The following is an 18,991-nucleotide window of genomic DNA, read 5'->3' as shown; positions in this document are numbered from 1 at the left end:
TTAAATTTGTATGATATATGTTCATTATCAATTAGTTAGAAAAATTTTGGATATCTATTACTTTGTAATCACCTTATACTATTGAAGAAATACAGATGGTAAGTTGGTATAACAAAATAAGTATTAATTTAATTTTAGTTATTAAATTAAAATAGCAAATAAATCAAATTTGAAATACACCAAAAAACACAGGAAAAACAAGTTCACATTCGAATTTTTGGGAGTCAAATGAGATTGTCAGGGGAAATAGGAGTGATAATGATTATACCGAACTAGGTTTTGATCTTTCAGATAATTAAGCAGACAAAAGAACTGGACCATACCACTTCCATTAACATCTTCATCTCTGGTTCAGCTAATTGAGAACCAACCTTCCGAAGCCCGGCCTTCAGCTCCTCGTATGAAACTTTCCCATCATTATCCGTATCCATCAATGTGAACATGTCTTTGATTACTTCAACCTCTTCTACTGATAAGTGCTCTGCGATTACCTACAGCATTTACAAAAACTGAATCACCTGCAGGAACTTGCAAATTGCACAATGATTTTGGATCTTTAACCAACAATTTCATATAATCAGCCCAAAAGTGCTTACCCTTAAAGGTAAACCGCTTCCCTTTGGGACTGGCTCTCACAATATCTCCCAATGGAACATTCAGAAACCAGGGATGTTCTGTGCCCAAACGAAGGGTCAAGGATAAGATTGACAGTGAAAATCAACACAGCTATTAAAAGAAGTCGTAAATGTCTCTATGCAAGTAGACATCTAATGGACTTTGTTTCAAAAGTTATATTTCCTTCCTCAACGACAACAACAGACGGAAGTTTTACCGACTAACTCATTGAATGTGGATCGTAGTGCCCACTGTGTTCCTTCAAAATAAATTCCATTTATCAATTCAAAATAAGATTGACTAAAATTTTAACTATATAAATGCATACATATGCCAACATTTGACCCAGCCAGCATTTGACCACACAAAGTTGCAAATAATGTTGAGTCCTTGTCAGATGCCAAATGCTATAAACCCAATCGATCCACGGGAATAAAGTTAGCACAAGTTCATTATGGAAGGGATCCGTACTTTCAAGATCACCCTGACCTCACTCTTTATAACAATAATTCAGAGTTTAGGCAGATGGGTCCTCAAATGTTTTCTAGCTAAATATGCCAATTGCTTACTAACAGAAAATTCAACACGATAAGAACTGTTGGAGAACCTACCGAGCACCTGTTGAGCAGTCAATCGTTTCTTAGGATCCGGTTCTAACATCTGCATTACAAGACTCTTAGCACTATCTGAAACTTGTGGCCAAGGTTCCGTCTTAAAATCAATGACCCCTCTCAAAATCGCAATAGCAACACCCTGCTCAGTCTCTGAAAATAAGCAACACAAACGTAAGGAATCAGAATACATACATGCATACACACACGCATCCATCCATCACATATTAAAATGTAAAGGATGTAAGAGCACAAAGTAAGAGAAAAGAATACCTGCCCAAAAGGGAGGAACCCCACATAACAAAATGTAAAGGATCACACCAGCACTCCATACTCACCTCTGGTCCATAATTCGTTTCAAAACTTCAGGGGCCATATAATATGGACTCCCCACGATCTCGGAAAACTTTTCCCCTGCAAAAATAAATCCAAATATCAATCCTGCAATCAAGCAGAAATCCATGAATAAATCTCACTAAAACAGTAATCAAACTCTTAAAAAAAGGATTCAGCTGTTGAACAAATATCTAACGGCAAAATCAGAAATCCAGTCAAATCAAATTATCCGACGACCGGCAGAGCACTCAGGTCTATTTTGAAAGGTACCCAAAAATCAAAAAGCATCGCAAACAAGCAGAAACCCAGTATATTTAATGAATAAAAATCAACCAAGACCCTGAAAATGAATTCAAAAATCCTCTTCAACCATCCAGTTGGGGAAGCTATAGAAGTTCTTAAAGAGAGAGTCTAATCCAAAATTTTATTAGCTGAAGTTCCAAACCATCAAAAGCCCAGATAAAATCTCAAAAAAAAGAAATAAATAAATCCAGCCACGTACCAGGCTTAAAAAACACAGACAGCCCAAAATGGATCAATTTTAGCGGTGAGTCTTCTTTCTTAATAGCGTACAAAAAATTCTCAGGCTTCAAATCTCTATGCATAACGCCACTCTCGTGGCACATCCTAACCACCTCAGCTATCGTCTTCGCCACGTTCGCCGCCGCGCGTTCCGTGTAGTACCCTCTCGCCACAATCCTGTCGAACAAATCCCCGCCTTCACAAAGCTCCATAACCAAATGAAGGTTTTCATTGTCCTCGTACGTGGCTTTCAGCTTCACGATATTCAGATGTTCCGGCAGCGTCGACATTATGGCGACCTCGCGACGGACGTCTTCGATGTCTTCGGCTGTCAATAGTTTCTTCTTGGAGATTGACTTGCACGCGAGGGCTTCCCGCGTTTCCTTGTCCGTGCAGAGGTAAGTGATCCCGAACTCGCCTCGCCCCAGTTCCCGGCCGAGGATGTACTTGTCGAAAATTCGAGTTCGGTGACTGAGTGGGATCACGTCTTTTAGTATTCGGATCGGATCCGGCGAGGCGACTCTGTCGAAGAAAGGGTTCGGTTTCCTTTCCGGACTCTCGTCCGGTCTTACGCATGCGTTATAGTTTCCCATAATCAGAAAGAATTCAAACAAGTAGGTAAATTAAGTCGTCGCCGTTGAGGAGTCGGTGGGCGGAGGACGGCGGACGGAGCCGAGGAAGGAAGAAAGAAAGAAAGAAAGAAAAGAGAATAAAAAACGCGGGGTGACTGGTCAGTCGAGAAAATCTGGGGGTTACGGAAATTTCTTCGCAGTATGATTATGATTTGAGAAAATCGCCTCAGTGACCAAAAAAAAGTTATAATATACGATTTTAACCAACTTTTTTTGGATTTGCGAAAATGACCAACAAAATCGCAACGCGAAATAAAAATCGCAACGCGATTTAGAAAATCGCAACGTTGAAAAGAAATCGCAACGGTCAAAAGAAAATCGCAACGCGATATTCCAAGAATCGCAATGCGATTAAGAGAATCGCAACGCGATCTTCCAAGAATCGCAACGCGATTAAGAAAATCGCAACGCGATTCCAAGAATCGCAACGCGATTCAGAAAATCGCAACGCGATTAAGAAAATCGCAACGCGATTCCAAGAATCGCAATGCGATTAAGAAAATCGCAACACGATTCCAAAAATCGCAACGCGATTAAGAAAATCGCAACGCGATTCCAAGAATCGCAACGCGATTAAGAAAATCGCAACGCGATTCCAAGAATCGCAACGCGATTAAGAAAATCGCAACGCGATTCAGAAAATGAGTAAATTCTTTCAAAAGCTATTGTATTTGTTTCTTTCTTAAGAATTTTCTCTAAAAAGATAGTATCCGCGCGGACGTGTCGAAGACACTATTACCACGACACGACCACGACCACGGACCCACGACCACGACCACGACCACGACCACGACCACGACCACGACCACGACCACGACCACGACCACGACCACGACCACGACCACGACCACGACCCGAGACGAGACGAGACGGCGGCGGCGCGCGCGAGAGTCCCCCTTGTTCTCTTTCACTCAACAAGGAAAGGGAAATCCAAGCCTTAAATACACTTCCCAATAGTGTTTCCAATACTATGTGGGATTGAGCATTACTCAACACTTCAAAGAAAATATAGCAATTTTTGTAGTATTTTCCCGCTTAATCCATATCTAAAAATATTAAAACATTTATCAAGAGAATTAAAAGAGTTGTAGATATCTACATTTCAATTCAAACTTATACATATAGTTTTTAATATGATAAAATGGTTTTAATATTTTTAAATATGGATTAAGCGGGAAACATGCTACAAAAATTGCTATATTTTCTTGAAGTGTTGAGTAATGCTCAATCCCACATAGTATTGGAAACACTATTGGGAAGAGTATTTAAGGCTTGGATTTCCCTTTCCTTGTTGAGTGAAAGAGAACAAGGGGGACTCTCGCGCGCCGCCGCCGCCGTCTCGTCTCGTCTCGGGTCGTGGTCGTGGTCGTGGTCGTGGTCGTGGTCGTGGTCGTGGTCGTGGTCGTGGTCGTGGTCGTGGTCGTGGTAATACGTGTCTTCGACACGTCCGCGCGGATACTATCTTTTTAGAGAAAATTCTAAGAAGAAAAAATACAATAGCTTTTGAAAGAATTTACTCATTTTCTGAATCGCGTTCGATTCTTTGGAATCGCGTTGCGATTCTTGGAATCGCGTTGCGATTCTTGGAATCGCGTTGCATTTCTGAATCGCGTTGCGATTCTTGGAGATCGCGTTGCGATTCTCTTAATCGCATTGCGATTCTTGGAATCGCGTTGCGATTTCTTTTGACCGTTGCGATTTTCTTTTCAACGTTGCGATTTCTAAATCGCGTTGCGATTTTTATTTCGCGTTGCGATTTTGTTGGTCATTTTCGCAAATCCAAAAAAAGTTGGTTAAAATCGTATATTATAAGGCATTTTTGGTCACTGAGGCGATTTTCTCTTATGATTTTACTTAACAGTTTATTAATATAATATTTGTATAAAAATAATTTTTATAAACCGCTAACTTATATTTTACTCCTACATTTATTTATTTTTTATTTGATACTTGATTTATTTATTATTCGTATTTGTCTTGTAACTTAAGAGGTTTTTTATTTGATACCATCTTATCTGATATGTGTTTTACCATAAATATGTTGGATTCAGGATTCAGTTACAGTCAAAGAAGGATTAACACCATTGCATTACCCTTTCGGTACCAATTAATTTGTCGGTTGTCTTAATCGCGAAAATTAAATTTTAAATTTAAAAATTCAATTCAAAATAATTACCTTTGATCGATTGAAATTACCCCTAAAAAGGTCAAAAAAGTTAGATTGAGAAATAAATATTAAATAAATCAAAGAGAGAAAAAAATAAATTGAGAAAATAACAATAAAAATGTTAAGAAGGAAAAAAAGGAAGAAAAATGTTCAGTCTTTAAAAAATAAAATAGTGTAAAAAAAACAAAATGTATATATATAAAACAATATTAAAGTAAATAAGGAAAAATATTAAAATTACAAATATATATATATATAATAAATAAATAAATAAATAAATGTGTAAAGGATCAAAATAACAAAAACAAAAGGTTAAAGGATTAATATGGCAAAAACAAAAACTTAAAGTCCCAAAATAGTAATTATAGAAACGTAAAGGACCAGAATAAAAATTACAAATAAACTATAACCCATATATCAAATATTAAATAATACATGGACTATAAATGAAAATGACCCACAAATTAAAAAATAAGGACTAAAATAAAATAAAAGTAGAACATACAAGACCACACAGTAATTAAATCAAATACCAAATGGTGACTAAAATGATACATTTACAAATTTCATAACCAAATTTGAACATTAAAGAAAATAAATAAACAACTGAAATCAGTGGCTAAAAGAAAAAAAAGGTACAAACATTGAAACTAAATTCAAATATTAATAATAATAACAAAATATTCATGAACAAGACTACAAAAAAATTAATGAAACGTAAGTGCTCGAAGTAAAAGAAAATAAAATTCATTAAGTGGCTTTACACTGAGGAAACAAAGTACGAGGGACCTAAAGTGTAGTTATTCCCAAACATAAAAACACGGAGAGAGAAGGGCCAAAACTGCGTCGTTTTGGTATGTGAATTTAAGCCCCAAACGGGCTTCCCTTCTCCTATTCTTCCTCATTTATTCATTCTGAAAACCAGAGAGAATATAGAGTTCTCAACTCTCTCAACTTCTCTCATCGAAGAGATGAAACCACGACGGGGTCGCGACGGCACACGACAGTAGGGACGATCCCAAACACCTCAACATCCTCCTTTCATTCTCCTCAACTCAAACCTACAACTTATATTATTTCTCAAAAAACAAACATAAAGTTTATTTTTCCTTCGAACGTAAATATCATTAGGGGACAAATATTATACATGGACAGACCTAAATAGCATTCATACGTGAATTTTGGGGTAATGTGACGGATCCCATTCTATACTTGTCGTTGGACCGGCCTACTCCAGAATAATAATATAATTGTTATTTATGTATTTAAGGATAATTGTTATAATACATGTTTATCTTAATTATATATATATATATATTAGATCGAGTCAGGTCAAAAAGAGTAAAGTGTAATTTTTTACCTCAAAATTAAATTAGATCTCATATTTAATTGAATAATTGACTAAAATTGTTATACTCCAATTAAATTCGAAAAGGCCAAATATATGATCTAACCCATCTCATAATCATTTAAATTATATTTGACATAATTGGGTTAAATAATTTATAGGATAAATTATGTAGTTAATCATCCACTTATTTTTCAAATTCATTATCTAACGTTACGTTTTTGTTACTCACTGTTAAAAAATAAATAAAATTGTTGAAGTCGTAATTTTTTTTTTATTTTTTCTTCGATGATAATTTATTATTTTCTTATACTGACATGTCAATATCACCGGTTTTTTTAACGACGATAACCAAAATATAATTTTTTTCCTTTATTAAACAAAGGAATCTCCCAAAAGATTTGTTAATTAGTGTTTTTGTCCCCTCCTTTCATATTTTATCCAAAAGAAAAACATTCTAATGATTTTTTTGGACCCATGAGAGAAAATAGTTATTGCAATGACAGCCGTTCCTTTCTGTTGTTGCAAGACAGCCGTCCATTATTTTTTTTGGCAAAAAAAAAGCCTATTTTTAATAATAATTTAGGTTTAATGGTGCGTATAGTCCTCCAAATTCTAAAAATATTAATTAAGTTATTTTTCACATAAAAAATTGAATCCATTTTAATAGTTAAGTAAACATTTTAGATATTACTATCATGTGGAACGATATGATTGTGTCTCAAAAAAATTATAGATGATATTATTCTCAACGTAATTATGGTTAAAATTAATTTTAATTATTGTTCTAGAAATCGAAGTCAACCGAATTTATATTTATTTTAAATTATTTTATAGTGTAAAAATAAATATCTTCTCATTGTTGTTCCGTAAATATCTAGGGATGACAACCAACGGGTTGGGTCGGATTTTTTTTTTGTCAACATAACCCCACCCAAAAATATATACCTAATACCTCTACTTAATTATGACTCGATATAAAATAAGGATTTAATTAAAAAAATTAAAGAAGATATTATAACAATTATTTATAAATTTATTTAATGAAATTATACTATTACCTACGAGTTGGGTCAGGTCAAGTCGGGTCGGATTTTTTTAACCCTCCACTCGAACCTAACATGACCCAACCTCATTATTTTGAAAAAACCGATCCAACCTGTCTCGAATATGATTTTAAAAAAAGTCAAGAGTTCGGCTTAAAATACCTAACTCTAACTACCATTTAAATCCTTTAGCGTAAGGCATAGGTGTTAGACTTCGAAGCCTTGAATTTCGTCAAGTAAAAATGAACAAAAAATAAAAAAAATGGTTGTCCCTTATTCTATATGTAATAGGGTAAGGGGATGTAAGTTAGTATGCTGCCCCCAACACCAGGTTGAGAACAACTTTCGTAGAAGACCTCCGAATTATGAAATGCCCTCCGTGGGACTTGATCCCACGACCTCAAGGTTAAGAACCTTATGCTCTACCAACTGATATTATACCAAAACAACGAGTCGAATTCCATCATCAGTATTTGTGCTATATATAAATTGTAAATTAGTCCTTGTATCTTAATTTTACAGAATTTGATGTTTGTATTTTTTTGAATTTTAAAATTCCAATCATGATCCAAATGATATGATACAAGAACAATATAACTAAATCACTAGGACTTAAAATGGAAAATTTGAAAGATGTGAGCTAAATATATAACTCACACGTAATACAAGGACAATAATAGAATTTGACTTAACATATTAGATCAAAAATTAAATTTTATGATTTAAAAATACAAGGACAAAAAATGATCAGATCAGAATACAAAAACCAAACTCACAACTTATGTATAGTATAGAGACTAGTAGGAGAATTTGACCAAGATAAAAGGGTAAATAACACGTTTAGTACCTAAACTATTGGTTTTGATATGTTTTAGTACTTAAGCTTTCAATTCTTTCAAAACCATACCCAATATTTAATTTTTATTTCATTTTAGTATCCCGCTGTTAAAAACTTAACGGACAGGCTCGCTGACCGTCGTGTCTACAGTCGCCAACCATTGCATTCGTCGGCCGATGAAGTTCAAACTTTTCGGCCCACACCTTTTCAATCCCCTAAACATGATTATAACCTCCATTTCATCGAAAAATGCCTCAATCTCCATAAATCGATGATGAACTTTTAAACTTCTCCATCCTCCGATCTTCTTCGTCAACCGTTCGATGGGATTGAAACTAGAATATGTTGGTCAACTTGTCATTCTCCGGTGGTCCACTTTCGAAATGGTCATTCGTCCACCGGAGCTATGCTCTGTTAGTTTGTCCGTTAAGTTTTTAACAGAGGGGTATGAAAATGAGACAAAAACTAAACGTTAGGTATGATTTTGAAAAAATTGAAAGTTTAGGTACTAAAACATATCAAAACTAATAGTTTAGACACTAAGTGAGTAATTTACCCAAAAATTAGGTGTGGGTTTAGGGATTTGCTTAGAATTAACAAAGGGGCGGCAGGCCATGGGCATTTGGGGGTGGGAAAAAGTAGGTGGAGACTTGGTCAAATGAGGATTGGGGATTTACCAAAATAGCCTTTGAAAGCACAACTTGGCTTAGCTCAGCTCAGCTTGGTTACCTATCCTAATCAACCAGCCTTCTTAATTAATATCATTTCTACCAAATAAGAGGCAGAAAGCTAATATTCATGCCCTTCAAAGTCAACACAAATTATTAGACCATTCTCCAAAAAAATAAAATTAAATCATAATCTAATTAAGTGATATTAGTAGTAAGAATGAATATTATTCTCTATTGAGGTCTCGAATTCAAACAGTTAAATTTGTAGTATATATATTTATTATCAATTGGTTAGAAAAATTGTGAACATCTATTACTTTATAATCATCTTCTGCTATTGAAAAAATACATATGGTAAGTTGGTCTAACAAACTAAGTATTAATTTAATTTTAGTTATTAAATTAAAATGGTAAATAAATCAAATTTGAAATACACCAAAAAATACATAGATTTGAGGTTATACTTCTGAATATTCTATTTTCATCTTAAATCGCTACTCTAATTTTAAATCAGTTCCTATGCTTTTGAGCATTCTAAATTCATTCACAAATAGTGATCCTCATTCTATATTAGTTCTCGAACTTTTGGATGATCTTTTTTATCCCCCGAACTTTTGAATGATAGGGGAACATTGTTATCATAATTTGGGGATGAAATTGAATATGCAAAAGCTTAGAGATTAATTTAGAATGGAAAGTTGTAATGTAGGGACACGGTGCAATTAACTCTAAAATTAAATATAGAATTAAACTCATCCACTTTTGATTCGTTTTTTAATGAGTTTTGTTGTTGTTGGCCAACACTCAACTAAACCACAAGAGTTGGAAAATGTACGAGGAAGAATCAACGGCGAGAAATCAACCACGTTTGATTCTACGCCGCTACACAAGTGTATGGCACCGTGCGGTTCAAACGCGTGGGTGTGTGAACATTCTCATCCGCACGGCGAACGCGTGGACTCCACCACCACGCCTCAGTCGTTGTATTTGACAATTCGTAAAGGCTGTGTATGGGCATCTAAATTGAACACATGGAATAAAGCTCAATGCATGCATGCATTTTTTTTTTCAAGTTCTATTGGAATATATGGTTTTTTTTTATCTTTCCGTTTTCAAAACTTCACCCGTTAATTTAGATCGACTCAAATCACACATCTAATTTTGATGGTTAAATCTTTCAATGAATTTTTTTACATACATAAAGACTCAAAATTAAAATATTTTTAAATGATATCAAATTATTTATCACTTGAAATCAATCTCTCGTCGGTTTATAAATACAATACAATAAAACTTACTTTTTAATATATATTACTTATTGGGTAAAATTTGTATTTAATACCTAAACTATTAGTTTCAGTCCGTTCAATATTTAAACTTTCATTTTTTTAAAAAAAACATTTCTAAATTTTAGTTTTTGTTTTATTTTAATACTCATTAAAAACTTAACATTAAATTTTGAAAAAAAATAAAAGTTTTGGTACTAAAACGAATCAAAATTGATATTTTATGTACTAAACGCGTAAAGTTTTTAATAGCGGGGTACTCAAATGAAACAAAAACTATACATTAAGAATGAATTTGAAAAATTAAAAGTTTATATACTAAATATATAAAAACTATAGTTTAGGTACTAAATATGTAGTTTACCCTTATGCATATCTGCTTTGCATTTATATTTTGGTATTAGGTTTTAACCTCACAAGTCACAAAGCAATGATGGGAGTCCTTTATAGTCTGTCCTGGATAATTAGTAGACCCCATGAAATAAAGAGAAAAGTAGCCATAGATGATGACCTCCATCATTATGTTGGAAAATAAAAGAAGAATTAAAAAAAATTACCCTTTTTACTCCCCTTTGCTTGCCCTACCCCATACATCAATTAGTGACATTCCAACCTTTATTTCGAACATTCACGTTCTTCAATTTAAAACTTTACTTTATACGGCTAATTAAATTTTGAAAAAAAATAAAAGTTTTGGTACTAAAACGAATCAAAATTGTATTTTATGTACTAAACGCGTAAAGTTTTAATAGCGGGGTACTCAAATGAAAAAAAAAACTATACATTAAGAATGAATTTGAAAAATTAAAAGTTTATATAAATATATAAAAACTATAGTTTAGGTACTAATATGTAGTTTACCCTTATTCATATCTGCTTTGCATTATTTTGGTATTAGGTTTTAACCTCACAAGTCACAAAGCAATGATGGGAGTCCTTTATAGTCTGTCCTGGATAATTAGTAGACCCCATGAAATAAAAGAAAAAGTAGCCATAGATGATGACCTCCATCATTATGTTGGAAAATAAAAGAAGAATTAAAAAAATTTACCCTTTTTACTCCCCTTTGCTGCCCTACCCCATACACCAATTAGTGACATTCCAACCTTTATTTCGAACTTTCACATTCTTCAATTTAAAATTTACTTTATACGGCTAATTTACATTAATGTTAAAAAGAATTATTATTTTCAGAAGGTATGAGTTTGAGCATCAAAGACTGTAATACGATGATTAAGTGTTCATTATCAAATAATTAAAAATATTTAGATAAATATTATTTATAATCACACTAACTTAATAAAAAACTTACTTTATACATGAATATGTTCTTAATGGGAAAATCATTAATGGGTTTTAGAGTTTGGATTGGGCCAGATTTGTGTTATTTGTATAATCAGGTAATATTATAAAAACGAGTTAAAACATTAAAATTTGTTTTTAAAGTTAATAATGGAATTAAAATTAAATGATGAAAGGGTTAAATTGTAATTAAATGTTTTTAAATATTTAATAAATATTAAGAATAATAGGGAAATCTGAAAATGCTTGGCCGAACTATTGCAATGTATGGGAATAGGGCGGGGAAGCCCTGCTTCATATTAAATCTAGATAGCCCAATCAGGCCCAATAAGCTCTATTTACATTAAAATAAGGGTAAATTATGTGTTTAGTACCTAATTATCAGTTTTAGTATGTTTTTTTACCTAAACTTTCAATTTTTTAAAAAACATATCTAAAATTAGTTTTGTTTCGTTTTAGTAACTCAATGTTAAAAATTAAACGTTAAATTTTGAAAATAAAAATTTAAACTAAAATTGACCAAAAATAATAGTTTGAGTATTAAATGTATAGTTCACTCTAAAAATAATGTTATGCTGATTAAATATTCATTTTCATAAATATTTAAATATAACTTTTATATATTTTCTTTAGCGGTATGAATGAATGGAGTAAGGTCTATACATTTGTGTCACTGCTGCTCATTCTAAAATCGTGTTAACATGTGTTTAAGATATGTAAAAATGTATGGTGTGTCGGGTAAACAACTGATAGTTGGTAGCTGGTAGTTGATTTCAATAATTGATTTGATTAATTAATTTGATTAGTTGATTTGAGAAATTGATTTGATTAGTTGTTTTATATAGAAGTATTTAGTAAAATTTAGTTGACAGCTAATATGGGTAAAATGACAAATAAGGGTATGATACATTTAATTGTCAAGTACATATATGTTTTATAATACTTTAATCTTTATTGGGGTGAAATTATTTAGATAAAATGCTTTTGACATGGAATTAAAAATTCTTTAAGAAATTTAATGAATATTTTTCAAAATTTTGAATATATTTTTTAAATTTAATATTTACAAATATTAACATTGTGAGATTTATCCATACTATTAACCTTGTATAAAATATCATACTATTTTTTTACTTTCATGTTTTGCTATATTTTTCTTAACTAAAAATATTTGAGAATATACAACTAAAATATAAAATAATAAAAAAAATTCACTAAAAGATATTATATATAATTATGGAAATATTAAGGTTAATTATGTCATTTAACATCTTATTTTGTAATCAAATTTTTCAAACCGCTGCATTTTTCAGTGTTTTCATTTCTAGCTTATTTTGCACAATAAACTATTTTAATAAGGTGTTTACCAAACACTAAAAATGGAGGGTTTGACACCAATAAAGCTATTTTTGATCAAATAAGCTAAAAGCTCTTCAAAAAGTTATTTACCAAACACCCGTATATATATATTTTAGTATTTTCCTATTCTTTAAATTTTTTTCCATTTTTATTGTCGATTAATAAAATTATTTGACAATAAATGTTTAAATATCTGATAGCTACGTATAATAAAAATGGTAGGTATTAAAGAAAGGGTAAATTACATATTTAATACATAAATTATTAGTTTTTTTTGTTTTAGTATCTAAATTTTAAAAAAATCAAAATCATACCTAATGTTTAGTTTGTTTCATTTTAGTACACCGTCATTAAAACTTAACGTGTTTAATACCCAAGATATCAATTTTGGTCCCTTTTAGTACATAAACTTTCTATTTTTTTTCAAAATTAATTAAATTTTGACAGGGTATTAAAATAAAACAAAAACTAAACTTTAAGTATGATTTTAAAAAATTGAAAGTTTAGGTATTAAACGGATCAAACTAATAGTTTAGATAATAAACATGTAATTTACCTTTAAAGAAATCATATTTCATTTTTATGAAGCTAAAGTGGTTATAAAATATAGCAGCTCTAATACTCTTAACTATTTATAATGAACGCTCAATTATCATGTTGTAATCAAATTTGACCTTTAGTAGCAACAACAATTCTTTTAACCATTGACTAGCGGATATATCAAGTGATGATGGCTACAACTTATTGGCAGAGAAGTTTATGTTACATGATCTAACTGATCAGGGCATTTGTAAACAGCTTCTTCTCCATTTCCAATCTATGATGATTTTAACCTTTTCTATTTACTCTGGTTTGGATGCTGTGCTGATTTGCTAGTTGTAGGCTGTCGATGCAGCATAGATACAAGTGCTGCCGATGGCCGGCGGGGGTTATGTGGGAACTTAGGTGAGTTGAAATTTTGCTTAATTTGTCAGTTGCATAATAGATTTCTACGTATCCAATTCAGATTAATCGATCAATAAATTGAATATAAAAAAAATAAATCTAACCAAACAAATAAATACACGGATTAATTATAGGGTTATAAACGAGTCAAGTCGAGCTCGAGTCAACAACTCTAAAATGAAGCTCAACTTTACTAGAAAACTCGTGAGCCTAAAATTTTCAGGTTCGACTTAAACTTGAAACCATGAACATAAGTTCAAAAACTTGAAATGAAAAAAAAAATCTTAAACTTAACTCGATGAAAGCTTTAATCTAAAACTCAAACCTGAACCTTGAATACATGAAAGTCTTTTATTATTTTTTTTAAATCAACACATAAATATTAATATTATTAACAATTTATTTTAAAAAAAAATAAAATCTTAATAGATTATATTTTTGAGTGCTCATAAGCTTTTCGAGTTCGGTATCAAGTAGCTCGTTTTGACTCGTTAAGATCTCATGTCAATTTTGAGCTCGAATCTATTCGAGTCGAGTATTTATCGAGCTTTGACCGAGTTGATCTCGAATAACTCACGACATGTTATTCAATTACTTTAATTTCCCACTTGTGATAATAGATTATTTTAATATTTTATATTTTATATTTTCAATAAACGAAACAAAATCATGCATAATACACAGTTCGAATATCAAAATAATACTACATTTTTTTTTCAAATTTTTATTTTCTTTTATATATTGACAATGAAGCGTCACTTTCCCTTTTCAGTTGCAAATAGACATCAGCCATAACTTTAAATTTTATTTTATTTTACGACAAATAATTAAATCTAAGATGACGTAAACAAACTTATACCAACCACTTTGTCTAAATGTTTTTAAAACCGTGAAAATAGTTTGTACTTTGATCCATTATTTGTATGTATTTTTTTTAACAATAAAGTAATGAGATAATAAGTAAATCATTATTAAGCATAAAATACTATAAGTTACATAATTTTTTATACTAAGTACAATATTTTATAATAATTTTGAGGGTAAATTACATCACTCCTCATTTAACTATATTTTCCTGTAACACCTTCATCTCTCGTATTATCTTTAAAAAGTTAGTTGCACTCACCTTTTGACTCACTACACTTTAATGCTATTTTATTGTACTCTCGAACTTAATCATTTTCCTTAGTTCGCTTGTATTGGTTTTTGATCGCGATCTACATGACGTTGATTTTCCAACATACACAATTTCGAATACGAATTAGTACTTTAACAAACTCATATTCGTACAAAATCAAAAAATTGCCCTAAATGCTTATTCGATACAAATTTATCACCAAACGAAACTAACTTAAACTCCAATAAAAATAACCTTCAAGTCCCTTAATATTTACTTAAATTCCATTTCCATCACCAAAGAAATGCTAGATATCACAAAACTATAAAATAAAATAAAGATGGAAATGACTAAGCTGTGGCATAAGCAGAAAAACGGATAATAAACAATTACTTTGACATTCCCTTTCAATGCATGCGTGCAACAGAAATGAAAACCAACCTTTTGCTCAACGAATCTTAATTGATTCCACTAATCCCAGCCTTGTTTCATTAAAACCGAATGCTTGTCCTTTTTTTTCCTTCTCTTGATTCCAATAAATTTTCATATTATAATAATCAAAATAATTCATATTCTATATTTCTTCAAAGCCCCTATAGTAACCGAAATTTTTAAACAAGTCCTCAAAAATGTTTCCAAATCAATTTTCATGCTCAGTTATTCATCCACAACACTCCTAAGATCCAAATTCAACCTTAATTCAATCAAAATCAACTTCCACTTCATCCACCATAAATACCCATTTTTCACACTTAAGCATGGAACCAAGAAATAATTATACCATCTTGTAGAGAAAATAGGATAGAACAATTTCCTATTTCACATCCTAGTCTTAAATCTTAATAAAATGGACCCAAAATGAAAAAAATAATACGCTTAGTGAATTCAATTATTTACTTCAATGTTACTCCTTAATTTACATTTTAATATTATTAAATAGCCATAAAAATTCATCTCTTAATTTCCCTTTTTGACCTTCCAATTTTTCAAAATTTCATTTTAGTCACTAAATTATACTATTCCACTTTATAGTGCAATTTTCACCAAATTCCACCGGTCCAACTTCAATTCCAATAATTAAAAATATCCATATAATTTATCTAAATAAAAAATACCTTCCTTCAAATTTTTGTAAATTTCCAATTCGATCCGACTCTCCGAATATCATACCGATCTTTGTTCGTTAATAAACTTTTTGACAAACTCAAAATCAAAATTCCAAAACCCACTAAAATAATTGTTTTGGGCTGAAATACTTATTTACAAACTCAAAATATAACTTTGAAAATTTACATTTATAGTCCCTAAACTTTTACAACTTTATACTTTGTCCCCAAACTTTCAAAATTTATATTATAGTCACTAGTCCAAAATTTAGGATATTACACTTCCTCCTATTTTACTCACCTTACTTTCAATTTTTCTAATTTACTCACTAAAATTTTGAATTGCTCTTGTTTTGACCATTTCGAATTATTTTTTATTATTTTCGTATGATGTGGCATTTATTATTTTTATTATTAATATTATTTAACATAAAATAATTTAAAATATAAAATATAATAGAAGGTGATCAGATACCATCATTGGTTGTCGTTAACCACCGTAGATGGTGTTTGGTCCCAAATTTCATGGTTTGATTTACCTCAACAATGTGAGTTCGAATCTGACTTCCATTTTATCAAAACTTGATTTGAAATCTACGAATTGGAGATTGAAAGTGAGGAAGCCGAAACATTTTAGTATAGATACACGAGTTTTGGGACATTTTCCGATGAAACAACCACTATATTCGGACTGAGGGGGTCGAGATGAATCAACCCATGAAATTTCGGACTGAACGATCACAATCTACAATTATCGACGGTGGCATTTGACCACCTTCTTTTTATTTTATTAAAAAAATAATAAATGTCGCATCATACAAAAAAAATAATAAAATAATTCAAAGAGATCAAAACAAGCCATTTCGAAAGTTCAGTGAGTAAATTAAAAAAATTAAAAGTACGGTGAGTAAAATAGGAAAAATAGTATAATTCAATGAGAAATAGTGTAAGTTACCCTAATTTTGATAATGACAATGGTAAGGAAGAATCGAATATTTTAAGAATCGTGGCTTTGATACTATTCTTATAGTACTATATTTATATGATCTGCTATGTGAGGAAGAATTATGATGTGATCTTCATTCTATTTATTTATTTAGATAATATTATATATTTTTAGTATATTGAAATAACATATTAATGTTTAATTTTAATAATTTTACTTAACATTTAAGCTAAAATATTTACTAAAGAATTAAAGTATTTATTTTATATTGAAATGCTCCTTTATTTTATATGTTTTCTTTTATTTAATCATTCATTTTGCATTGGTATTTTATTTATTTTTAAAGTATAATTTACTTATACACCTACCCTTGGTTGGTTGGTTGGTATGAAAACCTTCACCTTTCTCTACAATTTTGTTTTCTATTGTTTCCCCACATTTTCCTTCTAAATTACGGTTAGTGTTTTGATTTTGAAATTAAAATATAATAATTAAAAAAGTTTAATATGATATATAATATAATATAATATATTATATTTTAAATATAATTATCATATAAATTTAATAAATTATGACATAAATATAAAAGTATTAAATCAATTAAAATACCTAAAATTTATTTTTTATTTCCTCATAATTATAGTATTTCCTCTTTTAAACACAAAAATACCAAATTAAAATTATTATTATTATTTATAAATTAAATTTGGTTAATCCCATTTCGCTTCGTGCAAATCAAAGACTCACCCTCTCCCTTCCTCTTTGCTGTCACACACACTAAGAGACGACGACGGAGTCGCAGCGATTTTCCGCTCCGGTTTTATCGCCGGCGGTATTTTCCGGTATAGTCTCCTTTGAGTCTCCAACTTAGTCCCTCACATTTCCTGTAAGTCAATCTTTACTCCTTTCCAATCTATTATCCGGAAATAAATTAAGAGGACGAAAAGGGAAAAAAGAGATTTATGCATGTTGATTCGACTGAGATAATAATCGATGGGCAACAAGAAGAGAAAAACGTTGCTCCGCGTTCGAAACAGCCTCCGGTGCGGGTGGAAGTTGTTAACGGAACAGATGAAGCTGATTTAAGTAAAAATAATACGAAGATCGAGGTATTGGCTGTTCCGGTTGAATCGGCGGTTCGTCTTCATCGTCTTTGGTTAAGGTTGAGTGCGAGCGAGCCCTAACGGCACTCCGACGTGGCAACCACGAAAGCGCTTCGGTTAATGAAAGAGTCGTGCACTCGTCATGAGAAATCGACCCACGCCGCTCTAATCCACCGCGTTCAAGGCACGGTCTGCCTGAAAGTGGCGTCCATCATGGATGACCAGAATGTCAAACATAGATATTTCAGAAACGCGATAGATTCAGCCAAAAAAGCTGTAGAATTATCTCCGAATTCCATCGAATTTGCTCATTTTTATGCTAATTTATTATATGAAGCGGCTAACGATGGAAAAGAGTATGAAGAAGTGATTCAGGAATGCGAGCGCGCTTTGGCAGTTGAGAATCCAGTGGATCCCGCTAAAGAAAGCTTACAAGAAGAAATTCAACAGAAAATACCAACTGCGGAAGCAAGGATTTCTTACGTGCAAAGTGAGCTTAGGTCGTGATACAGAAATCGAATATAGCTTCAATTTCTACTTGGATGAAGAACTTAGTGAGTGGGGAAGAGAAGTTTAGATTAATTCCGGTTCGGAGAGTACCTGAGGATCCAATGGAGGTTAGGCTAGTGCAAACGAGAAGGCCTAATGAGATTAAGAAAGCTACAAAAACGCCAGAAGAAAGAAGGAAAGAAATTGAGGTTAGAGTTGCTGCTGCTAGGTTGTTGCAGCAGCAGAAATCTGAAGCAGCTTCTTCTTCACCACTGTTGCAAAGCACGGGAGATAAGAATGGGCTGGATTTACCTTTGGGAAGTGGTAGGAGGAGGAGAAGACTGGTTCTACAGCTGAAAGGAAAGATTGGGTTAGATCATTTTGGAATTCAATGAGTATTGATTTGAAGAGAGATCTGCTTAGGATTAGGGTTAGCGACCTCAAGGCATATTTTGGTTTGGTAAAATATGGATCGGCAAGTGATGTCTTATCGGAGGCTTTAGAATTTGCTGAGGCAAATAAGACTTGGAACTTTTGGCTTTGTTGTAGGTG

At 31.8% G+C, this 18,991-nt stretch overlaps 1 protein-coding gene and 1 pseudogene across 1 annotated transcript; one reads left to right on the top strand and one right to left on the bottom strand.

Moving 5' to 3' along the window:
- Positions 1 to 168: 168 nt before the first annotated feature.
- On the bottom strand, positions 169 to 2,844 carry LOC120200195 (annotated as a pseudogene).
- Positions 2,845 to 18,414: 15,570 nt separating this feature from the next.
- Positions 18,415 to 18,868, top strand: LOC120200193. The gene has a single exon (XM_039201090.1). It carries the CDS (start codon positions 18,493 to 18,495, stop codon positions 18,832 to 18,834), a length of 342 nt encoding a protein of 113 aa, XP_039057021.1. The 5' UTR covers positions 18,415 to 18,492; the 3' UTR covers positions 18,835 to 18,868.
- Positions 18,869 to 18,991: the final 123 nt, after the last annotated feature.

The sequence above is a fragment of the Hibiscus syriacus genome, unplaced genomic scaffold (assembly GCF_006381635.1).
Source record: "Hibiscus syriacus cultivar Baekdansim isolate YM2019G1 unplaced genomic scaffold, ASM638163v2 tig00005929_pilon, whole genome shotgun sequence".
NCBI lineage: Eukaryota > Viridiplantae > Streptophyta > Magnoliopsida > Malvales > Malvaceae > Hibiscus > Hibiscus syriacus.
This window is presented reverse-complemented; position numbering and strand designations above follow the sequence as displayed.

Coding starts and splice junctions, on each gene's coding strand:
- LOC120200193 (XM_039201090.1), top strand. CDS start 18,493: ATGAAGAACTTAGTGAGTGGGGAAGAGAAGTTTAGATTAATTCCGGTT.